The sequence below is a fragment of the Rattus rattus genome, chromosome 8 (genome assembly GCF_011064425.1).
Source record: "Rattus rattus isolate New Zealand chromosome 8, Rrattus_CSIRO_v1, whole genome shotgun sequence".
NCBI classification, from domain to species: domain Eukaryota; kingdom Metazoa; phylum Chordata; class Mammalia; order Rodentia; family Muridae; genus Rattus; species Rattus rattus.
This window is the reverse complement of record NC_046161.1, coordinates 4,382,306-4,407,944: the sequence shown is the minus strand read 5'-3', so window position 1 is coordinate 4,407,944 and position 25,639 is coordinate 4,382,306. Positions and strand designations below refer to the sequence as shown.

At 39.9% G+C, this 25,639-nt stretch overlaps 2 protein-coding genes across 2 annotated transcripts in view; one reads left to right on the top strand and one right to left on the bottom strand.

Moving 5' to 3' along the window:
- The window catches only part of LOC116907202, an 8,171-nt gene extending 5,474 nt beyond the window's left edge, over positions 1-2,697 (top strand). Inside the window, 1 exon segment of the mRNA XM_032910160.1 lies at positions 2,619-2,697. Within this exon segment, the coding sequence (XP_032766051.1) occupies positions 2,619-2,697 (79 nt within the window).
- A 1,315-nt stretch (positions 2,698-4,012) lies between these two features.
- On the bottom strand, positions 4,013-25,611 carry LOC116907727 (cytoplasmic dynein 2 heavy chain 1-like). Its single transcript, XM_032910853.1, has 13 exons — positions 25,450-25,611; positions 18,088-18,551; positions 16,567-16,737; positions 16,054-16,189; positions 13,583-13,701; positions 12,056-12,200; positions 10,772-11,004; positions 9,971-10,105; positions 9,752-9,865; positions 9,544-9,655; positions 8,600-8,724; positions 7,277-7,452; positions 4,013-4,246 (listed from the first exon to the last, which is right to left on the bottom strand). The coding sequence occupies exons 2-13, from the start codon at positions 18,280-18,282 to the stop codon at positions 4,045-4,047; spliced, it is 1,863 nt and encodes a 620-aa protein (XP_032766744.1). The 5' UTR covers positions 18,283-18,551; positions 25,450-25,611; the 3' UTR covers positions 4,013-4,044.
- Positions 25,612-25,639: the final 28 nt, after the last annotated feature.

Genomic DNA, 25,639 nt, shown 5'->3' with positions numbered 1-25,639 from the left:
TGGGTCCATTTGCACTGGGGAGGTCTCTCTCTGTATTCTGAGTTCTCTGCTCTTGCACCCCATGGATCTGTGGGTCCATTTGCACTGGGATTGAGAGAGACTCAGTGATTTCCTTTGATCAGCCCTTGCACATCGCTGAGGTTTCCTCATTGCACGCGATAGGGTGATCATGACTGCTATAAAATTATATAAATTAAAAGGGTGAGATGTAGAGGGCCGCAATAACATTCGCCACCACTAGGTGGCGCTGGCTTCCACTGTGCCCCACGTGGAAGGCCGAGCTAGACAAGATGGCGCTGGCCTTCGCTGCGCCAGCCAACTGCCCTTCAGGAGATCAACTGTGTGCGCATGTGCAAGAGTGCCTTCGTGCCAGGTCTTTGCCCATTCCGGGGCGTGCCTGATGAGGTCTTGAGTAAGCAACCAATCAGGTGTGGGTATGTGTGCGAGGGTTAAATAGGCGCGCCTGGCCGGGGCGCAGGGCTTCCACCATGAGACAGGAATAAAGTCACTCATTGCAAGAATTTCTATGTCCCGTGTGCTTCTTGGAAGTCGCGCGTGGGACAGCTATCCACGTGATATTGGCTATGCTCCCCACACATGTGCTCCCTGTCACTCTGGAGACTCTCTGGGAGAGTCGCTGAAACAGCTGTTCCTCTTGCTCCTCAGGGCTCATGTTCCTACATGCCGAATAGATGAGAGGAGCTGGATGTTGTAGTTCAGTACCATCCATCTCTCTCTTGTACTCATCATGAAGCATATATAACTTGCAGTTTCCTGAGTGACAGCAAAATTAGCACAATTCCTGTTCGGAAGGCCCATCCTCACCATGACACATCTTACCAACCTTAGCACGTGATTCTTTCCTGGACATCTTTCACGTTTGCTCTTACGGGAGGCACTTTAGAGTATGAAAGCTCCTCAAAAGGATGAAAAGAGACCTACCATATGACCGACATACTACTCCTGTGCAAATATGCAGAGAACTGCATACCTTAGTACAAAGATACACTGTGCTCTATTCTATTCAAAAGAGCTAGAACTGTCATCAGCCTAGGTGTCCATCAACTGATGAATGATAACAAAAATGTGCTATTTATATACATGGAATTCTATTCAGCTATAAAATGTGTAGGAAAATAGATGGAACCAAAAAATATCATACCAAGTGAAGAACTTAGGTCCAAAAAGGTAAATATCACATGTTCTCTCTCATATACAGACCCTAGCTTCAAACTGTTAGATCTATGTGTTTAACTTGAGAATATGCAAAAAGGTCAGGAAAGAAGAAATAAACTGAGGTGGGGGTAGGCAGCTTACTGACAGGAGACAGTAGTTGAGGAGGGGACAAGGGGCTAAGGGTTTAGCTAGAGATGTATGGCAGACAAATAAGAGAGAAAGATGTAGGGAATGAAAAAATTCAAAACTAAAGATGTAGGAAAAATCCTAGGAGAGCTGGGATGACAGTTCAGTAGTTAAAAGCATGGGCAGTTGTTTCAGAGGACCTGGGTTCAACCCTATCACCCACATGGCAAGCCCATCTATAATTCTAGTTCTAGAGGATAGAACGCTCTCTTCTGGCCTCTGCAGGTACTTGGTACAGATATACATATAGGAAAAATAACTATGTAAAAAAAATAATAATTTTTTAAATCCGTATAGAAACACTACTTTGTAAGCTAAATGAAAATGATTTTTTTTTTCAAAAAAGGAATTCGGACAATGGCACCCTGCATGGCTTAAGAATGCAGAAGAAATGGTTATTCTCTAAAAAACCTCAGTACCAAGTATGGTATACTCCCTATAGGATACTGATCAAAAAAGCCCCAAAGGCTTCTAAGATAGAACAGGCTATTGAGCATACTCTGGATGTCTGCCTTAACTAGAACATAGGATACACACACTTTGGTTGCAGTACACACAGAAATCAATATAGAAAAGGTCAAGAATCCTCCTCCCTAATAACATGGGTGATATACAGGCTGGAGGGGAAAAAAATAACATAAATAGTCTGTGATAGTTTGAATGGAAATGGCCCCATAGTCTCATATGTTTTACATGCTTATTACACAGTTGATGCTCCAGTGCCAAGCTTGTCTGCTTCCTGCCATGATGATCATGGACTAACCCTCTGAAACTATAAACCCCAATTAAATCCTCTCTTTTGTTGCAAGGATGGAGGGCAGATATGAAGGAACAGGGAGATGACTGAGATTGGAATGCATGATAGTGAAATTCACAAACAATCAATATAAAGTTTAAAAAATGCATTCTTTTGTAAGAGTTGCCTTGGTCATGGTATCTCATCATAGCAATAGGACTGTAACTAAGACATGCTCTTACAGACCACTGAACCCTTCCTACTATATATCGACCTGCCGGGCAAATGTTCCCATTGGAACAATAGTGGCAAGACTGTTACAGGGTAACCAACAACTTTCTGATTGTAGTTAAGACCTATCAAAATGGCTGGGAATATCATAGGCCCCAGCAGTGAGAGAAAATCTACAGTTAATGAATGATGAACTAAATGTTAGTGTTCAACTGCTTTCTAAATTTTATCTTGATAACCACACAATAGTGTAGCTCTCAAACTTGGTCAGGAAAGCTTCTTTTTGTAGTGGGCAGCAGTTAATACGAAGAGTCAAAATTACTCAAAAAGCTGAACACAGTGACTATAAGGTGCTCAACCCTCAGTGAAGCGTTTCTATCAACCTTGTGCCCAAGGCTACCTACAGACCTGGTGAAGGAAGAGGTGGAAAAACTAAGGGAGGGAGATGGTGCTGTGTAATGCTGACTTCTGGACACGGAAGGGCATGGCCCTCATGGGCTCTCAGCAGCTGTATTACTATATAAGATCAAGGTATCGTTCCAACATTGATGGGAAAGGCGCTCACAGGACCTCGCCCAAGCAGGGAAACTATTGGCAGTTGAAGGCTGCTGTGATAGTGAGAGTCACTTTTTAAGTCTGTGGCTTCTGGTGTGGCCACTAAGTGCAGGGCTCCATGCCCATGTATATATGAGCAGCACTAATAGAACTCAATGAGTTAAGAGGGAAAGAAGGTGGAAGTGGGTATTTTGGGGGATCCAGGTGAAGAGGGAGAGGGCAACAGCAGCAGGTATGATCAAGATACACTGTACACATGGATAAAACTGTCAAAAAAATAAAGAAAAAATATTTTTTAAAAAACAAAGTTGCTCTGGAAGTGGTGGCACACACTGTAAACGAAGGAGGTAGAGGCAGGCTAATTAATTAATTAATTAATTAAAAATCAAGTGGGGCTTAGTAGAAAATCTTTAGAGCAATGGCAATATATGCTCTTAAAAGGAATTGTAGGGCCTCTCCCACCCCTGCTCTCCTTTTTGCTCCCTAGTCATGTGTGGCTTTAACCCACCCGTGCTCCTACAATGTGCTGCCTCAGTATTGGCCCAAAAGAAAGAGACCAATTGATCATGGGCTGAAACTTCCAAATCTGTGAGCCAAAATAGACTTCCTCTTTCTAAGCTGATTCTCTGAAGCCATTTAGGACAGTGGCCAAGCATGCCAAAGAGTGTAGGCAGAGAAGGAGGTCAGAGCCACAGAATGATCTGGAACCTGATCCAAGAAGTAGACAACTAGGTAAAAGTGTTGTTTTAAACAGGCAAGCAACAGCAATGGTACAAATAATAAACCAATGCCAATAACCTGGGAATCCTCTATAAATATCTGCAAGGTAAGCAGAGGACGCTTATTAGAAGTTCCTTTAAGACCTTTACAATGGAATAAGAAAAAGAAAAGAAAGAAAAGAGTGGGGGAGTTAGGAAGGGAAGGAGAAAGGAATAATTTGGTATTTTTCCTAATGATTTCAGAATGAAAATTAATGATAATATTAAGGTTAAAAAAATCCTATAGATTCAAAACAGATTTTAATTTAATCATTTATCAAAGTGTAAACTCACAAGTTAATAATCAATTACAGTAGCATAAAAAATTAAAAGTAAAAACTAAAGCTCATAACATAGTCTAAGTTAGCATAATAAGCAAGAACAAAAGCATCTTCAAAGATATCATACTTGCTTAAGAATGATGGCTTGCTTGCAGAACTTCTGAGCAACATTTGCAACCTGCTGTATTTTGGCAGGAATGACAAAGCCTAGGGCAGAAAGCTGACGGACTTCTCTCAGAAGAATCACCAGGCGATCAGAATAATGAACTTTTAATGCCCCATCATTAGGATCCAATTCCATTATTCGGCTGTTGGCCTCAATACTGTAAGAGGGAGATGGGGAGGGATCTTTGAAGCTTCATTGTTGCATTGTTGTGATAAAAAACACATTTTGTTCAACTTTTCCATAAACCTAACAGTTTAAACAAACTAACTTTCTAATCCAGGCTTTCTAACTCTGTTCCTCCTGCTTACTCTTCAAAAGAAAATTATATATTTGTGTTGTTATCAATCATTTCTTATACAATCAGAGTTACTTTGAAAAAGGAACTTGTTTGAAAAAACACACAGAGCCTGCAGAGGACTTTAACTCTGCAGTCAGGGCTGGTTTTACCTGCTGTAGAGATTTGGGCTCCTATGGTGCGCTCTGATGGTGTGGATGGTGTGGATGCCGTATGCTAACTGCCTCAACAACTTCCCCCTAGAAACTGAAGCTAACAGATTCTACTGTGCGGTTGTCTTTTAAATTCAGCTGGGACACTGTAAAAGAAGCTCTTCCCATGTTTTCTTACCACACAGACTTTGATAACAAACTGCAATATATATCATTACCTAAATGAGGACTTTATGAATCAGGAAAATCCACCCTTGCACTGTTAGCTAAGAACCAAGATTGACACACAAGAAGGGTCTGACTTCCAATGGGGCCCAGGATGGCTGTGGCCTGCTTACGTCTTCCATGGTTTTAGTAATGGATCAACAACTAAATCAAATTGTAAGAGCAAAGACACTCATACGTTTGAATCCTTTACTCTTTCAATTTGCCCTTTCTTGTATTAAGACTCTAATAATAAAACTGCTTTGGGGTTTTCAAATCCATGTGAACTATAAAAAACACTCATCATCATAAAGTAGACATTATTTTCACTTATTATGGTCTACATTATGTTCTTTCAAATCATTTTCAAAATTAAGAAAATTCACAAGTGTTAAAAAGTAATCAGGAAAGCAAGGAGCAAATACTTTCTGCTTACTTACTATCACCTCCAATAAACTATGACAAATGAAGAAGTTAAATGGAACAAAAAGATCCAGTGTTCCTGTATATATTCCTAAGCATAACAACACTACAATAGAACTCTTTTTGCTTTCTTCAAAAAAGTTTGCATATACCAGGACTTCAAATGATGTCTTCAGAGGCACTCTGGTGACTGCAAAGACTAGAAAAGTTTATACCACTCACTCCAAAAAAAAAAAAAAAAAGAAAAAGAAAAGGAAATCAGGGTTGGAAAAGATTCAGCAGGCTCATTAGCAGACCTCAGATCTCTGACCCACTCACCACCTTATAGAGCAAACCACAACAGGATCTGCATAACAAAGTTTCAAACCTAGCTACAGTTCTGGAAGATGGGGGCTAGAACATCTCTTTTATTTTTTGCTCCATTTAGGAAGAAAGGAGTCAAATTACCCAAAATGTCAGTCACTGTACCATAGAACCTCTCGGTTCCTCTAATCTTCCTCGTGAGCCAGAACTGTAGTCAGAGAAATGCACTGTATTTCCAATTTAAGAGTGCATTTGGATTGATTACCCTTCTAAAGAGAGTAGGGGAGGAATAAAGAACTTCATGCTATGACAGTTTCTTTTAAAAAAAAAAAAACATTGTGGTCGCATACACAAGAATTTGAAACTAACCCCCAGGACAATATATGAATACTCCATCTGCTGGGGGGAAAGAGGAAGGCTGAAAGAATAGCTCAGATGTAAAATGCATGCACAAGGCATGAAGTGAGTCCCAGTAAGAGGAGACATGGCAAGTGTCTAAAGTAGACATAATAATATACTGTGGAAAACTGACTGCAGGTTCAAAGGAATGTGGATTTTTTTCCTAGTCATACCCAATAAGTTGCTATGAAAACAATGGTAACTAATAAAATACTAAATAAAATTTAGTAAATACTTGCCAAAGGCTTACTTAGGACTTAGAGTGTCATGAGAAAATACCTTTTTCTTAAAGGGTTTAAAAGTAACTGCAATTTAAAGTGCTTATGCATTCAATTGTAATGTAAAAATAATAGAAAAATGTATGAGACATTTTTCATAGAAAAATCATGAGAGAAGGAATATCTAATTCTCAGAGAAGAATCTGCAGTCCCCAGGAGTAGAGATGTGGCTAGAGAGAGCAGGCTGGCAGCTTCGTGTGTAGAGTCACAGTTGCCGACTTCAGGGACTTACAGAATACTCAGGGCCAGGCCCTGCTCTCCGAGGGGACCCAAGTTCAGTTCCCAACAATGAAATCAAAGCTTCCTCTAACTCTAGTGATCTGACACCCTTCTTGCCTCTGAGGGCAATGAGTACACATGTGACATTCCCACATATACACATAAAAATAATCAAGACAATCTTTAAAATGAAATCTTTAAAATAAAAAAATGTTTTAAGTGCAACAACTCATAAACAAGCAGCAGCAGTCCATAGAGAAGAGCTCTTTCCATCGTCCTGCACAGATTACTAACACACGGGTTTGTGCTTATGTAGGATGATGTCATGCAGGTGAGGCAGGCACAAGACACAACGAGGCCTGTCACTGGACGCGAAAAAAGTTTGAGGGAAGAGGAGGAGACTGGAGGAAGGAGGAGAGAAGCCTCGGAGAGAACATGAACACTAATGTTAAGATTCCACTCTGTATATTTACAGGTTGTTATGAATATTCTTAAGGGGTGGATGTGTACAGGGCTTTGTATGTTTAGGTGGGCAAATTATATCTTATCAATTGGATCAGAGGTTATTGTGTTGTGTGTTCTTTCATGTGGTGAATTAAGTTCAAGAGAGTATGTGGCAGCTGGGACACTAAGCCACCATGGAGTTGGGATGTGTTTATGGCATGGGAACCTGCCTTGGGAACTGGATGGGTAGAGAGACTGCTGACGGCTCAGACAGAAGCCATCAGCAGTGTGACATGGGATGGAGCAGAGCAGGTGAGATGCTTTGCTGACTGAGATTAAGACATCTATCAGATACCTTGGGGCGCTGTGGTGCCAGACCTGGTGGGGGATGAAAGCCAGCCTTTTATTTTTACAATTGTACAGCAGCACTGTAAATGCTTACACTGCAGTGTGAAGCACACGGTACTTACCACAGACCTGACCTGGAGTCAGACAACCCCGACTGCACTTCTCTGGACCAGTCATCAAACTGCTCTTGTTCATAGAGCTTGAACTGGTCCAAGAGATCTTCAGCACTTCGATGAAAAGATCGAAATCCTGACAAGTCAGACAAAAGTGCTTCTGCAATCTTGATAGTATCGTCTACCTTTAAAAAGTCAAAGGACAAAAATAAGCATTAATGCTAGCTTAATTTCAGCTTTTAAAATAAGGAAGTCCTTTCTCTGACTTGAGACTCAAAAATTAAATTCTTTCATTTATAAACAAGGGAAAAAAGCTTTTTGATAAGGAATAAACATATCACCCTCTAATTGCCTTCTGAATCATACAACCTCAGAACAATAAATCCCAAGAGGACAGCCCACACAAGGTAGAATACAAAGAGTTAAAGGAAGGGAGGCAGACCAAGCAAGAGCTGGACCCACTCCTATTCAGAGCATTACACTACTCTTAACCATACTCAGAACAATGCTAGCCATTCGCTATAGACTTTAATAGTTAAACAAGAACAGGCAGAGGTGAATGTCAGCCAAGCCATACATATATCAGCTAAAACATATATATAAGGTTAACTTGAATAACATTATCACGCAAATATGTCTGATTACCTTTCTCCTTTCCTTTAAATTCTGATGTGATTTTAGTGATATAAAATACTTGCAGTTAGACTTCCACACCACAGAGACATCCAAAGTATGTATTTAAATCTAGTATCAAAGACACAGTCCCCACAGATGCTTTCAAAGGCTTTGAGTGACACGTGACAAACTCCTCTATATTTTAAACAAATAGAACCAGAAACTCGACACATATGTTCTTAAATTTCTTTACATTTCAATGAAAATGAGATGTCATGATCTAAAGATACCCTGCACCCTACTAGATTAGGTATTTAAACACATGGTCCCCAGCTGAAGGCACTGTTTGGGGGAACTGTAGTGTCCTTTTGACATGGAGCCTAACCATCAGTGTAAAACCACGGGGTAGGAATAAAGTCACAACTTAGCAAGGTTTTGCACCCAGCTGTCTGATTCCTGATTTGCCAAGATATCATGCCATAAGCTACAGCCAGCAGACATGGAACTGCAAGCAACCAGACTGCTCATCATGAAAGCCTGTGAGACAAAGTTAAATCCCTCTTCCCTACAGCTGCTTCTCTAGGTCACAACAAGGAGAAATGAACTGTACGGCAGAGAAGGAAAACAGTATTTTCACAAAAGCTTTAGGGTCCCTGTCACATACCTTAATTTAGTACATTTTGAATGTTCACCGTTCAACTACATTAAAACAAGTACCTTCAATTCCAACTGACGAACCCAAACAATATTATTCACAACTTCTGAGAGATTTTTGCCAGAAAGTGGTCCAGATGCATCACCGGGAATTCCTCGGCACCGATTCTCAAAGTCCAATCGAAAATCTGTATCATTCAAATCAAATAAATAACTCAGAAGCAGTATATTTCAAGCCTTATTGGAAACGCTGTGGACCTTGGTCCTCCACTGCACCACAGAGCCCTGGAGTGTATAAGAGATCGCTGTCTACATGACACGGTCAGAAATCAACAGGAATGCAGGCTTGGGTTATTACCACACCTTAATTGATGTGGAAAGAAACATGCAGGGGAAGGGAATGCTGAACTGTGTAGGACAGAAAAGCAGGCTGAGCATGAGCACGCATGCATCGGTTTCCCTCTGACTATGGAGATAACAGGAGCAGGAGTTCCAAGGCCTGCTCCTGGCCTCCCCGCAGAGATGGAGCAACTTGAACTGTCAGTGACAGTAACTCTTTCCTTTCTTAACTTGCACTTTAGCATGACTAAAGGAAAAGAAACGAACATAACACATTATGTAAGATACAGAAAAAACAATCTGCTAATTTAAAACAAATCGAGGGGCTCACAAGGTGGCTCGGCAGTTAAAAGCACTAGCTGTTTTCAATTTTCAGACCTACATGGCGGATCATAACTCCCTGTAACAGTTCCAGGGGTGTGACACCCTCTTCTGGCCTCCATGGTAACCAAGGATGCGCACAGTACACAAACATACATGCAGGAAAGTCATGAACAGAAATAATTTTTAAAAAATAAAAATAAAAATAAATCTATCATTTATATCATAAATAAATCTGTCAAAGAGATGTTTTAACATAGTTTTTTAATCCTAAACCATAGCATGAAAGAAATATCCATCTATAAAACATTTCTCAAGAAAACATGGTTACATCTGATGAACTTTACCTTTAGCTGAATCCCCAAGTCTTGCCAGTAAAGTCTCTCTCTCTAACATCAGTTCTTTGCTTATGGTGGGACGCTTCACCAATTCTTTGTATTTTAGAAATGCTTGGAGAAGCTAACAGGTAGACAAAGTACATGTTTATCTTAATTCAACCACATACATTAAAATAGCTTATGAAAAAAATGACAGTAAAACCTTTCAATATTTTACCTGCTGTGGACTATCTTGAATTTCTGAAATATAATTCTTTAATTTCCCTGCTATTTTCTGCTCTGCTGGTGCAATGATCTTTTCATACTGAGACACTGCAGCTTTCCATAAAGGCTAAACAAATTAATTATACTGTTAGACCGTAAAATTTTACAGAGTGACCTTTAAAAGTTGAGAACTCAACAGGAACTAGAAGACATAAACACATATAGACTCCACCTCAGTATAAGGATTGTACTGCACAGGGTTCACGCCAGTAAAAGGTTCAAACACTCGAGACAGGCATACAATTCTCTCCTCACTGGCAGGTAAAAAATACAAGAGCTTCTCATGAATTGTTCGAATAGCCAAGACCTAAAAGGGAATATATTAAAACATAAAATGTATTAAACTAAAATAACTATGTAAGTTGGACTAAAATCTAAGGAGTCTCTTTATACACATTTCTTTACAGTAGCTTCTGAAATATGAACAAAATTGAAAGTATCTCATTCTTTTATGCATATTTGCAATATTCCATACCAAAAAAAATTTAATTGTGTTTCTCTTAAGCAAGGGGTGGACTTATCTCTGCAATCTCCCATTCTGCCTTTCCTTTGAAGCTAAGTATGTAGTATTTTATGAAAGCTCGTAGCTGGAGTAAATGAGAAACTGAGCTATTTCCACTGAGCACACCTTTAAAGAGAGCCAAGCTCTGAAGCAATGTTAGTAGCCATGAGAAAGCCTGAGAGATCCCACACAGGGAAAACTGTTACATCTTTTACAACAAAGAACAAAACAGCATTTCACAACTGGCTTGTTAGCACTCATGTCCCTAAGAAAAATAAGAACTAAGACTTAGCACCCACTATGCACCTTGCACTACACCAGAGCATGCCAGGACTTGTCTCATATGACATTAATTCCTATGTTCCCTCAAACCATAAATCATTTCTTTTACACATGTTCATCAGTTGTAAAATGCCTTCATAGACAGTGAAAAGACACTTCCACTTAAAGACAAGAAGATCAAACTGGTACCTCCTCCAGCCGTTTGCCCAGTCTGTCAAGAGTTTCTGGGAAATACTTCTCACTTTTCCATGGATGAGGGACATAGCGCTGCCAGACCTGGCCTGTGAGGTGACTGCAGACTATCACCCACTGTTCACAAATGGAAATGCCAGCTTTAAGGTTTTCTTTCACGAGATAATAAGGGTCTTCCCACAGTTTCAAGCTTCCCAGCTTTTTCTGAACAAACCTTCCAAATGAACCACCTAGTAAAACATAAAGCAAGATTGTATGGATTTTTTTACAGAATTATAACATATACTTAGGAAAAATTAACATGTACATTAACAACCACAACATACCACCTCCCCACCCTTAGATGACCATTCTCAGGAACTGTCTCTATAAATCTACATGTACACACAGATCATTCTTGGTAACCATTTTTATAAATATATATGCGCACAGACAATTCTCAGGAACTGTCTTTATAAATCTATATGTGTACACAGACCACTCTCAGTAACCATTTTTATAAATATATATGTGCACAGACAATTCTCAGGAACTGTCTTTATAAATATATGTGTGCACACAGACATTAGCTTGCGTTCTTCTTCAGTTACATACTGCACCAAAACACATGTGTGTTTGAGCCGACTGCATGGAAGAGCAAACGTAAGCAATTCCAAATTGTTGTCTGCCTGGACTTAGAACAAAAAGGGCTGCAACACACCCCTGCCATGAGCTTATCTCATCTTTTAAGGCGAATCATTAAAAGGATATTTTCTAAGTCAAATATATAACACTGGGATATTAACCAGTGTGCTTTTCAAAAACTTTTAGTTCATTTGAAAATATTGTAAAATGAGCATATGAGGTATGCTGGACAAACAGATTGGCAGTTAAGAATGCTCACTGCTCCATCAGAGGACCTAAGTTCAGACCCCAACACCCAAGTCAGGTGACTCACAAACGCCTGTAACTCCTCCAGCCCGAGGGATAAGAAACCCTCTTCTGGTCTCTGTAGGTATGAACTTGGTTCTATTAGTGATCAAAGTATTTCACATCTATGAACTAAACCAACTATAAGCAAAAATGTATGCAAATCTATGTGAATTATTAAGAGTTACTTTCAATAGCAAGTATTATATTACTAAATATTTTAAGAAAGAACTTCAGGAAAATGAGGGAAGGAAGGCAGAGAGGGAGGGAGAAGGGAGGGAAGGAAGTGAGGGAGGGAGAGACAGAGGGAGGCAGGGAGGGAGGAGAGGAGAGGAGTTTGCACAGTTCCCAGAGCTCACCCCTCCCCTGTACCTATGACATCCAGCAGATGCAGCATGCGTGACTCGGGGTAATGATCATGCTCTGTCTGTCGCCACACATCATCTACAACATCCCGAGTTGTCTCCACCAAGTCAACAACTTCTAGCAAGGACAGACTGTCCAAGTTATAAAATTCCTGAAAGGAAAAATGCATTCATGTTGAAGCTCGGTTACACTTGTGTGTTAAGTAATGTTCTCTGCTCAACTGCTATAAATCTAATTTCCTCTCCCTTTTTCTAACTTTTTACAAATACCCAAATAAACATAAATGTCAAAAAAGGTTGAAAAATAATACTAAAAAGACTTCATTTACTCATGCCCTTAGCTGAGTTTTCTTTAAACTGGGCTGCTTTAGCTCCACACACACACTTCCTACTATAATTCAAATGTCCTTTATTCAGTCATGTCTGTACTGTGTAATGTGCTGCTAACAATAAGAGCAACACAAATTCATTATTCTGTATTTCATCAATGTCACCAAAACAAGCTTTATCATACTTCAAACACACCATTACCATGATACCATTGCAACTGGCAGGAAGGTTCAGTCGTAACGGAATCAACCACACAAGCTTCCTGGAGCTTGAGCCCTAGGACCAATGCAAAGGTACAAGGAGAAAACTGGACCCATGTGTGCCAAGGCACACTTGCCCATACACACACATTATTACACACACACAGACCACAATAGTAAACACTTAAATACCAATAAAAAGCAAAAACAATACCACTGATGAAATAATTGTGGAAACAAATATAAAACTGCTTTGTTCTGAATAGAGTACAATCATACTTAATCACTTACTAAATCCCAAAGCACATTCAGCAAGGGGTAATCAAACAGGCAGAGAGATATCATATTTTAAATTACTTTGAAATACTACTTTAAATCATTCCATCAAAATATATTATCTATATAAGTAAGTCTGTTAGTATACTGGGTTTCTGTGCATTCGGTAAATGCACATAATGTATATGTGTGTTAATATATGTGTGGAAGTGAGCACTTGTGGTGTAATGTGGAGATCAAAGGTCAATATTGTATAAATGTCTCTATCCTACTCCATCTTTTTTCTTTCCTTTGACACTGGGTCTCTCAAAGAAACTCCAGCTCTTCATTAGACTAGCGGTGACTAGCAGACAAGCACCCACACCCCTTCTGTCACCAACACTAGCACTAAACTATAGATACATACAGATCCAAACTCAAGAGCCTCATGCTTGCATAAAAAGCACTTTACCCAAAGAGTACCTGCCAGCTCTTGGATTTTGTTTTTCTCCTAGTTCTTTCAGAAAACTGTGTTTGGTTTTCAGAAAAATTGCATCCTAGAGATTGGAATTTACTGTTTTCATTTTCATATTTAATATTTTAAACATAAACCTTAAGTAAAATCTAGAGTTTATTAAACTATGTATGTTACTTCCAACTGTCAAGTAGGTTTTAAAAAACACATGAAAAGTGAACCCTAAGGCCTATTTACAAGAAGCCAAATACACAGAACTCTGCGAGTCACATACCCGTGCAATTGTTTCAAACAATTCCTTAAAATAACTGGCTCTTTCTTTACTAATCTGTTTGCTCCCACGATGAGCTTGTTCTATCCAAAACTGGAATTCATCACTTGGTGTGAGAATACCTAAAAAAGTTCAGAAAAACAATTCAGCAAATAAAGGAAAGAGAAAGGGAGTAGCATTGCTCGATTCACCTGCTGGTTAGGGTTGGTCCGGAAGATGAACGGAAAAAGACCTTACAACCCTTATCAGCAGCAAATTCTCACTTAAGTCTTAGAAACACTAACTGCCCCTAATTTACTGTCAGGTCCAATTCACTGAGTCTCATTTTGAGTGATTCTTACCTGCTTTTGTAAACCATTCTTAACAGACTGTCTGTCATTCAGTCTGTGAATTTGGGCCAACATAATACCATCCTTGCTTGTAAATTCCATCAAATGAGAATTATAATCACTGAGTGTTTCCAACTTAATTTGAAAGTATAAGCAAAGAGTTTTATTGTTAAATTCTCTTTCAAATATCCCAATGAACTAGATAATTTCTGTGTGCTTAATCATATGCTAAGTACTATTCATTAGGGTTAAGTCTTAAAAAGCAGCTACTTGACTGAGCAAACGTAATTTGTGATTCCAATATTTTTAAATTATTTGTATGTTATAAATTTCATTTAGTCTCAAGTAGGAACTTATCTATTCCCACAATAAAATTATAAATAGTATCAAATAAAATATATATTTCTTATTATCTTCATATGAATTATAAGATATATAGTCTATTTTCCTCACAGGGTACAGAGCCAGCCATCTTCATTATTCCCACATTCTGTGAGAAGGCAGTAAGATCAGAGATCTGAACACATGTTCCAAGGTGAAGTCAGAGCCATGCTTTACCCACTGGTTTCCTTTCTTGTTTTGTAAACAATACCCCTTCTGTGCTCACTTGGTGCCATAGTTTTTCCATGTTTATGATGTAAAGTAGTCTTAAAGCACAGTGGCAGGCATACAAGCATGAGACAACTCACATTCTTCACAAAGAAAGTACTGGGCAGGCGAGTCTCATTCAAGGCACCTGTTAGAGGATAACCACTGTATTTTCAACTTCTATAAACTACTGAGTGCTAAAAAGAACATTTTCTTCTCCAAACCCATAAAATCTATTCATTATTTAAAAGCTTATATTCATAGAAGATCCAAAAGCACGGAAAAAATCTGCAAAGACATACAGCTGTTTGCTAATGTGTTAATGACATGATCACGTTATACTTTGAGTTCACTACAGATGGGGTCCTAATAAGATTACTACTGCTGAAGTTTAAAACAGAGACTGAAGGAACAGCCATTCAGAGCCTGCCCCATATGTGGCCCATACATATACAGTCACCAAACTAGATCAGATGGATGAAGCAAAGAAGTGCATGCCGGCAGGAACCGGATGTAGATCTCTCCTGAGAGACACAGCCAGATTATGGCAAATACATAGGCGAGTGCCAGCAGCAAACCACTGAACTGAGAACGGGACCCCCGTTGAAGGAATCAGAGCAAGGACTGGAAGAGCTTGAAGGGGCTCGAGACCCCATATGAACAACAATGCCAACCAACCAGAGCTTCCAGGGACTAAGCCACTACCCAAAGACTATACATGGACTGACCTTGGGCTCCAACCTCATAGGTAGCAATGAATAGCCTAGTAAGAGCACCACTGGAAGGGGAAGCCCTTGGTCCTGCCAAGGCTGGACCCCCAGTGAACGGGATTGTTGGGAGGAGGGCAGTAATAGGGAAAGGATGGGGAGGGGAACACCCATATAGAAGGGGAGGGTGAGGGGTTAGGAGGATATTGGCCTAGAAACCGGGAAAGGTAATAACATTTGAAATGTAAATAAGAAATACCCAATTTAATAAAGATGGGGGAAAAGGATTACTGCTGCTGTACTGAAACACCATGGTCAAAGCAACTTAGGAATCAAAGGGTTTCTTTGGTTCATTAAGACGTCAGGATAGGAAGTGGAACAGGGCAGGGGCTGATACAGAGGCCATGGAGGAGTGCTGCTTTACTGGCCTACTCCACATGGCTGTTCCACCTGCTTCTTTATAGAACCCAAGACTCTATTTCAGGGATGGCACCATCACTGATGGGCTGCAGGGCCCTCCCCGCTCCCTCCATCAGTTAGTAATCAAAATGGCTTGTCTACAGCCTGATCTTACGAAGGCATTTTCTCAATTGAAGGTCCCTCCTCTCAGACTGATTATATTATAAAATTATTTCAAGGTCCACAAATACAGCTCCAATGGTAAAAGGTGCTTGCCACTAATGTTGACAACCTGAATTCGATCCTAGTATTCCAAAAGCTGGAAGAAGAGACCTGCATCTCACAGACTGTCCTTTGACCTCTACAAGTGTACACACACACACACACACACACACACACACACACACACACACAGAGCTCTGAAAGTAACCCATAATCTATTGCCATATACCTCTAGTATCGTCTTCCTTAAGTTTCAGCTTGGGTAAGTTAGTATCTGATTTTCGTAGGACTACACCCAATCCAGCTTCTAGTTCACTCAAAAGATTCTGAAGTTTAGGATCAAAGTTTCTGCTCCATTCCTGGTCCTAAATAAAAAAACAGGCAAGAGCGGCTATTGGTCAAAGCATTGCCAGTCAAGCTTGCTTGAAAAACAGTCTAGAAAATAAGTCCACAAACCTTTACTTCATTGAAAGTCTGCTTCAACTTCCATTTCAACAGCTAAAATTTTCTAAAAGTCATTTAGTACAGCTATTTAAGACTTAATGTAAGTTGCATTTCATAGTTTTATCCATTATTCTTCAACAAAGCCTAAAGTAACATTAGAAGTTTGACACTACCACCAACATCACAAATTTGTTTTCAATAAATAAACTAAAACACATTAAGCAGTAAACATAATAATACGTATGTCCATTTCTTTACTGACCAAAATACTCATACAAATCCAGAGCTCCGCACTCACCTTCAGCAACATGGGTGCAAACACCTGCCGCACTGCTTGGTAAAGGGAGTTGATAGGCGATTCCAGCATAGAGGAAACAAGAATGTTGGTATGCAGATTGCCATCTGTAATTACTTCTGGTCGGAGCTTGAAAAACACCAGCACTTTGTCTTTTGTGTCATCAAAATCAATCTAAAGGAATAAACACAAGATCTATGTCTTCTTCATAAAACTTAGAATTTGAAAGAAATAAATGTTGCATTGACATGTTGTATCACTACAATTATACCTGCTTGGACAAAAATAGTTAAATCCCACATATTCAAACCAATCACTCTGCTTCACAATGATTGCCTGGTTAAAAACTAATTCCTGCTTAACATGTGATTACCATAAACCTACACTACTAAGTTTTTGAGGGCATAAAACCCTATGTATTGTTGACACTCCCAGATAACTGATCTAATAAGTCACACTCAGTAATACTACAGATCAAGGCTGAGTTCTCCTCATACACAATGGTATGTACTTCCCTACTGCCCCCAAGGTATATACCTATACATATAAACCTTGTCACCTAAGGGGGAAAAAAAGCATTTAAAATTTTTAAAAGGTGCCTTTAAATTTACACATGTATTTAAAACTGCCAAAATCAATGAGTCTATCTCCTAAGATTATCTTTCCTGTAGCCAAAACTGTTTGTAGAGCTTGAACATCAACTTAGTATTTGAAATGGTACAGAGGCTGGATTAGCTGCACATGCCTGTTAGCTCAGTTAGGATAAGACTAAAGGATGACATGGTCAACGACAATCTGTACTAGGAAGCTGGACGGTCTCAAACGTAAATAAATAACCAAAAGGTGAAATAAGCTGACTTCACAGGAATGTAGTAAATCAATACTAAAGATGTCAGTTTATAGTAATCAATTTAGTAGCCAAAAAGTATGTTCAAAAGATTTTTTTTCCTCTTTCCTTTTCCCAGAAAGCCAATAAATTAAAGGCTTATGAATCTTACTATCCTTACAGACATTTTATGTGACTTTGATCCTAATTTTTAAAATAATTTGTCACCAGAAAGCAGCAGACACTTTACTGTCAAATTGTCATCTTTTACGAGGATGAAAATATGTGAAATTCAAGGACTAGTGTTTATCAAGTTTGAAAACAACAGCATACTCAGTTATGCAGCATATTGTGTTAGCACTACACTGGTCAAGCTTCAGTTCAAAGGACGCGGAGAATAAAGACGTCTTAAAGTAAACAGTTTTGCAGTCAAATCGCTAAAGGCTCAGAGTTTATGGCCAGCCTGGAAGAGCCAGACTGAAAAGAGCCGAGATGCCTACCGTTCCTATTCAGATGGACAGGGAAACTCGTACTTTTCGGTGAGCTCTCTACCACCAAAGCATGAACAGCTTGAGCCCCAGGGCTCCTGAGAAACGCTGAGCTTCTTTAAGGCCTAGCATGAGGACTTGGGACCTGAGGGAAGGGAGACAAGGCCGGACCTGGGCACGCCGGGCAGGGGAGCCGCGCCACCGCCTTACCGTGTTGGAAAAGGCCAGCCCAGCATCGGACCGCTGCACCCGAAGAAGCATCTGGTTCCCGTCGTCCAAGAAGTTGTTCACCTCCGGGCAATTGCTCAACGGGGTCTGGTCCCAGAGCTCCGGTCTCAGTCCGAAGTAATTCTGGGTGGTCGTAAAAAGAAAGAGTTTACGGACATCGCTGAGGCTTCCCGCCATGGCCGCAGAGATGGAGAGGCTCAGTGGCCTCTGGCCTCACTACTACACTTGGTAGTTGCCAAGGTCCGTTGCTATGGCGACCGCTTCAGGCTCAGGGAGCGCGCACCGGAAGTACGACGTCTGGGGCCGGCAAGCAAGGCTGAGGATTCCTGCGCTCATCGATTGGATGTGCTGGGAGTTCCTTCTATTAGTGTATCTTTCCTTTCTGGTGCTGAGTTCTAGTGCTTCCGCGGCACGTGCAAACCACAATCAAGTATCAGGGTCGACATCTGTGAAATGGGGAGTTAGGAGTTCACAACTCAGTTGCAGTTAGGCTTTAAAAGAGATTATTACTATTTAAAAGTCACCATTTCTGCAGGCATGATGGTCTATGACTGTAGCCAGAGTATCCAGGATGCCGAAATAGAAGAATCCCGTGTGTTAGAGCATAGCCAGCCTTGGGTATATAAGGACACCCTGTCTCACAGTCAGTGGGGCTGGAGAGGTACATCAGTGATTAAAAGCGTTTTTCGCTCACTTTATTTCCTGGCATACACATGGCGTCTAAGAGGCTTTCCTATGCCCTTAAGAAAAGGAATGACTCTCCGCTCTCTTCTGAACTCTGCCCATACACACAAGCACACAAAATACATATAAAGTAAATAAATCAAAACAAACAAGCTACACCTTGTTAGAAAGTTCTGTATTCCTTTACAAAGCTGTCAAACTCGTATCTGCTCCTTCCAGGGTAGCTTAATTAACCACCTTTGGTTTTTTCATTGTTGGTTTTGGTAATTTTAGTAAAACTTTACCAGTCATATGTTACCATTTGTCAGGTGTTTCAAGGTTCTTGGTCTTTTATCCAAAGAAGTTAAAATAAGGATGCCCAAAGAAAGAACCACAAAAGCAGTAAAATAAGAGACTGATAAGACTATTAGGTCTGTCACCAGGCTACAATTCTGAGGATACTCATAGATTTTGTTTAGGGCTTCTTTGTACAAAGTTTAACAGGAGTTTGTTTATTAAGGTACATGTTTTTGGCTTGATTTCTATTTTGATTAGTATTCAGTCATCATTATTTTCAAAGGCATATTCCTTTCCACCATGCATCAGGTTCTAATCATAAGCATGCCCAATTGCATAGTCATAGGAATGTAAATAGGAGTCTTCCTAAACATTAACTGGACATAGCAAAACCAGTTGAAGCTAGATAGGCCCTCTATTCTTTGTACCTGGATATATTGGGAGTCTATTCGAATGGAAATTGCCTGTATGATAGTTTAGAAGAACACAAGCTTACCTTTATCCAGAAAGGGGTGTATGTGTAGCCAGATGCAGGTGCAAGTCTAAGCTTGCTAGGAGCATTAGTACATTATTAGATTGGGGTGCGTGCATGTATGGTACATGCAGGTAAAGGAGCTGAGGGCGAAATAAGAGGATGAAGATTTATAATACGATCCAAGTGCAGGGATGCTAAACTATTTCTTCTGTTTGTCTGTCTCAATTACACTATCACAGTAATATTTTTAATGATTTATATTTCGTGTGCATTGGTGTTTTGCCTGCGTGTATGGCTGTGTTAAGTTTGTCAGATACCCTGGAACTGGAGTTACAGACACCTGTGAGCTGCCAAGTGGGTGCTGGGAATGGAATCAGGGTTGTCCGGAAGAGCAACCAGTGGTCTTAACTACTGAGTCATCTCTCCAGCCCCTGCAAACTTCTAAATAGCCAAAATATACAATATAATGGATTCGTTTAATAGTAAGTAGAGACGCTGAGAAAAACCACAGATGAGGACAACAGGCTTCATCATTTGCCTCATTGGAAACTACTAAACTGATCGTTATTCCCAAAAACCATAAAAGATTCAACTCAATAACCGCTTTATGCTGACTGAATGCCCACCGGAAGTGGGACTTCTGGCCCCACCCCCACCCCCGCCCCAGCAAGGCTGAGGATTTCTGCAGTCATCGATTGGATGTGCTGAGAGCTCCCTCTATGAGTGCATCTTTCCTTCTGATGCTGAGCTCTAGTGTTTCCCCTGCACATGCAAACCACAGTCAAGTATCAGTTTAGCCTTTCATCTGTCCGCATTGATTTAAGCTGCCATTCTAAAATATATTAAACTAATAGTTTTTGGCGTTTTGTTGGTTTTGGTTTTGTATGTTGTTTTGTTTTTAAATGTTCATTCAAAGTGTCTCCTAAACTATGGTCTTTCAGAATTGGAAAAATAGCCCTTCTGTCTCTGAGAACCTTGAGATCTGAGAAAAGGAAAAGAGGAAGTTCAACTGTTCTCAACTATAAAAGTAAATAAATGTAAATGCTCGAAAAGCATAAAGGAAATGTGAGCTGGGGTTCTAGCCATTGAATGAGGCCACTAGGTTAGGGATGATCCAAACAGGACTCCATGTTGTTATTGAGCTGGATGTACTGGCAAACTGCAGTAATCTTCGTACTGCAGTTTAGGTTTAATTAGGATCACTGAGTCTGTTTGAGGCTGGCTTAGGCTACACATTAAGTTCCAGAGCAACTTGCACAGAGTGAGACCTGGTCTCAAAATGAGAAACAAAATAATAAAAAAAGATGATGATGGTGATGATGGTGGTGGTGGTGGTGGTGGCGATGACGACGACAACAACAATAATTAATAATAAAGCTGTCCATGCCAACAACAATAATAAAACTGTCCATGCCACCCTACAGGTCTACATACCTCTTACACATGTTTTATTGACCAGGCATGTCACATGATCATGTCCACCTGTAAATGGACAGGTAATGATACTTTGTTTATGAAATGAGGGAAGCTATAGCACTTGTGAGACATCCTAATAACTGCTACACCTTCTGATGTCTTTCATATTAAACAGAAAAGGTCTTCATGGGAGTGGCAAGACAGTAACTGCTCTGAAAGGAAAGAGCACAGTCCCCAGAAGTCCTCTGACAGTCACTGGGAGCAGCTGCTTTTACCTGCTTTGCTGCTCAGATATAAACTCTACCACTTACTCAGCCAGAGTGCCCACCCAGCACGATGCCTTTTGCCTAAAGCCATTCACTAACTCACGTGAGTTATCAGGCTCTGGTGACTTGGGTGTAAAGTTCCATAGTACTGGCTTAAAGAATTCTTGTACATACACCAACTTACTGCAAAACACCTTTCCAGATAAAGACCTGGTTTTAACTGTGCTTTTTAGGACAATGAAGTATGCTGGCAAAAATACTGTTGGGCTAGTTAGATGCCTTGGGGCATAAATATATGAGCAGAGTTTAGTTCCTGAGACCACAGTGGAAAGGGATTAACCCCTACATATTCTCTTTCCATGCCTTTACATACACACACACACACACACACACACACACACACACACACACACACGCACACACACACACACACACACAAACAGCATATATTATGTTAAGGCTGTTAGCAGAAAATTTCAAAATACACTAAGTCATTTTCCACCTATGATGCTGCTGAATATACTTTGAGAGGCCTCAACAGTTACTTTTAACAGCATGCATGATCTAGTTTACTTTTTACTTGAAAATAGTTTACATTTTAATGCCCCTTTTAAAATGCCTAGTCATTGATGTAAAGTGCCAAAGCTTCATTGTACTCTGCCAAAAGTTAATAAAAATGTTCATGGTTATTTTGGGTCTTTATTTCCAGTTCCATTTTTATTTATGCATAATTACCATAGAAATTAGAGCATTCTGCTTCATAGCCTAGCATCTTTTTTGGGAAAATTATGTGATAAAATAACTGTCTGACATCACACCCTATTGCTATGAAAATAGAACATCAAAATATTGTCCGTGTGAACTTACTCATTCAAGTAGCTAAGAATAAATTTAAGGAAAAAAATGGCTATGTTTCAATGCTCACTTCTCAGCCATCAGCATCTTTTATTACTAAAATGCTTAATCTAGTCGGAAATGAGATTTTACAACATTAGGAAATAAGTTCACTGAACCTACTGCAATGCATTAAGCATTCCTGTAAGCAATGTGGCTCTGCTCCTCCTGGTTTCATGCTGAATGTGCTGAGTCAATGGTTAACTGATGTGTAAGCCCTACATTTCTAAATAAGGTCTCAAATTTAGAATTTTAGGTACTATAATCTTTCCAAAAATACCCAATTCTTACCACTCTTTCTTCCTGTACTTCACTGTTTTATAAATTTCATTTTTTTCCTACTGTTCACAGGAACTTTAAAACTGCCAACCTGAGTTCTACTCCTAGAATCCACATAGTAGGAAAGTTGGAAAGAATCAACTCCCCTATGATGCCTTCTGATCTCCACACACATGCCATGGCACACAAATAAATAATGTACATGTTTTTAAATGAAATAAAAAATTGTTTTTAGGAAAATTACAATGATTAAAATTGTCATTCCCAAACCGTTTCTGATTATTACTGCACGATAGCTCATTCAGGGAATTAGTGAGCTACAATGGGTTTGGTGGTACTAGTGGTAGTGGTAGTAGTAAACGAACTCCGCTTTTGTTTTGTTTGATGTTTGAGACAATCTAATGGGCGACTTTTCCTGGGAAGATGTGAACAAAAGTCCATAATCCTGAGTAAGGCACCGATTAACAGACTGAAGAACCAAATCCATCTTGGTGGCCCAATAATGGATGATGGTTCACTTGCAAGAACAAAGGTGACTCAATGGCATTAGTGATAGCTTCCACAGCCATATCCCTGGAGCTCCTAAACAACTTGCACACAGCCCCTGGAAGTCTTCTGACCACTAGCCTTCTAAGTTTCTTGTTCACTTTCCTCCTCCCTCCTTGAAAAAAAAAAATACAACGTGGTCTCACAAAGCTTTGAGCTTCATTCTCCCTTCTCCACCTCCCAAGAACTGGGATGATGGACATGGAGCCATTGAGAGGAAAGGGTGGTTCTTTAACCTAGAGACTTGTGAGAAACTACAACTAACCTTGGAAATTTCCATCGGTGGCAGAGAAGGTTTAAGAAGCAAGCAATTACTATGTAGCTATTTCCTCTGAAGTGAAACACTTTCTCTTCTGAGGAACAGTGAGACCTACAAGCATCAGAAAGCCCAGGAAAGTTACCAGACTCAAACATCTCCCAGGTTTCATAAGGAATCCACAGCTGCTAGGCTGAGGTGGCTCTTGCAGAGCTTCATGCACAGAAAGCAGCAGTGGAGCAGTGCCCTTTCAGTCACCTATGTTCTGTAAGTGAGTTCAATAAACCCTCAGCTCATTAAGCTAGAATAGGGTCGAATTCGGATCTATCATTGGTATCCCATCTGAACTGAAAAGGTGTTCACCTGTAGCTCCCAAAGAAGTCACACACCACCGCTCCTAAGTTTTTTCCTTAGACCTGTTCTATGAACACATTTTTCTCAACACCTTGAGTAAAATTCATAAAATATCATATTGCAGCAATACCCCCTCTCTGCCTGGTTCTATATAATACATTTCTTCACTAGGGACCTCAGATAGTCTTAGGTCTTGAACAGGAATGATATATCGATTCAGGAAAGAACCTTTAACCACCAGCACTGGATTCACTGTTATCATTTCATAGGTGTCACTGTGATGTTGATAATCAATGTCAGTCTCCCTCCCCCCAAAAGTCACAAGGCCAGGGAACTTGGTTCAGCACACAGCTATAGGATGAGTTGAGCAAGGAGCATGTGTTACAAGTGCATCGCTAGTTATCTCTGCATCGCTTTTCAACATTAGTTCCTGAGTGCTTTCTTGAAATGTCAAAAACAAAGTCCTGATTTGACATCTCATTCTCTGGGTTTATAGTTATGGAAATACCTCGTAAAATTTTGACTTAGTGTTTGAAAAAAAAATAGTAACTTTTGGAAAGGAGAACAAAGGTATGGATCCAGTACCACAATCACATGGGCAACCCATAAATCCTTCTGTGCCTGCAATGCTTACTTGTTTTTGAGAAGTGTGGAAGTCCTATTTTTAAAGCTGTAGGAGAAATTATATATACTCTATATAATTATATATGGCACTATTTTGGCTACATTAATTCAGATATAACTATTTTAAAAATTCTTTTTTCCATTTCTTCATCTATAATCCCTAAACCTAAGAAATATGTAAATCATCAAACTGTCATATGAATGGCAGACCTGTTTCAGCCTTGTGCACTTAATCTGTATATGTTACACCACTGTAACTAACAGATGGTTATAATGCATTTTTGAGACTTTTTTTTTTCATAAAGTTGCTGAGTGTCTTTGGATCTAAACCAGAATACCCTTCTGTTTTAATACTACTTACTTTCCTTCTTGTTACTTAGTAAAAGAAAATTAAACTACATTTAAAAAAAAAAACTGCAGCACTGTCATAGGTTCTCATTATACAGCTTGGTGAAAATCAAGAACTATCACGAGCAACAGAAAAAAGTAAATCACATAACTAGGTGCTTCTGTATACAGACATAATGTCCCTTCCCAAGCCTAACAACCTGAATTCCACCTCAAGAGTCACAAGATGGAGAAAAATGAACTTTCAAGTTGTCATCCCAGCACTGGTACACAATTGCCCCAATAATAAATACATATTTAAAAAAAAATCTTCATCTTTCAGTTGTCTACTTTCTTCTATAGGGAGTTCTGTTTTAGAGCTTAGATCTTGTAATTTTCATATAAAAACAATGCTTTGTGCAGTGTTTATAATAGGGTTGAATGGAGTATAGGTTTGAAAATTATTTTCATTGGTAAAATATATTAACTATATGTCCAGAACTCATTACAACAACCGTTTTTTCTCTTTCTCCTTAACTCTGACTAGATTAGAGTCCTACTATGGTAGCACAGTTGGCTTACAGACATGAACTTCATTCACTAAGAATCTTCTAGGAGATAACTAGACATACCATACCCTTCTTATAAACAATATTTCCATTAGAAGTAACATGATTCCTGTTTCTTGAGAACGGTCCATTAGAATGGTTTCCCAAACCCTTTGTATAAGTCAGTCAGTTTTCCAGTCTCTTATCCACGAGGAGAGTTCCTCAGAAGTAAAACATGGAGGCGTTGCCTCAGCACAGGAGGAAGCCATAAACTGACACTGAGCATGAGGGAGAAAAGGACAAGGAGCGTGAGACACTGATCTCAGGCCCACCAAGAACACCCAAAGGGCTGGAGACGCTGTAGGTCAGGAGTAGGCACATTCACGCGTGGCTCCTCACCAGATTACTTCGCTCGCCAGCTGTGGAGCGTTCATGATTTTTATAAAGGACTTCCCTCTGGAAACGCGCCCGAAAAACTCGGGAGACTCAGGCTCCACCTGCAGAGACGCAAATCCTAAAGGCCCATAGGTAGGGAGACCACTCCGGCTCCGCAAGCTTCCTTGCTGCGTCACTTCCGGTCCTGAGCCAT

Excerpts from the sequence above, each read along its gene's own strand:
- LOC116907727 (XM_032910853.1), bottom strand. The coding sequence starts at position 18,282 with ATGGCGGGAAGCCTCAGCGATGTCCGTAAACTCTTTCTTTTTACGACC. Across the intron at positions 13,702-16,053 it reads TAAGGAAGACGATACTAGAG|GTATTCTCACACCAAGTGAT; the intron begins GTATATGGCAAT and ends GAACTTTTTTAG. Across the intron at positions 11,005-12,055 it reads GCATCTGCTGGATGTCATAG|GTGGTTCATTTGGAAGGTTT; the intron begins GTACAGGGGAGG and ends ATGTTTTACTAG.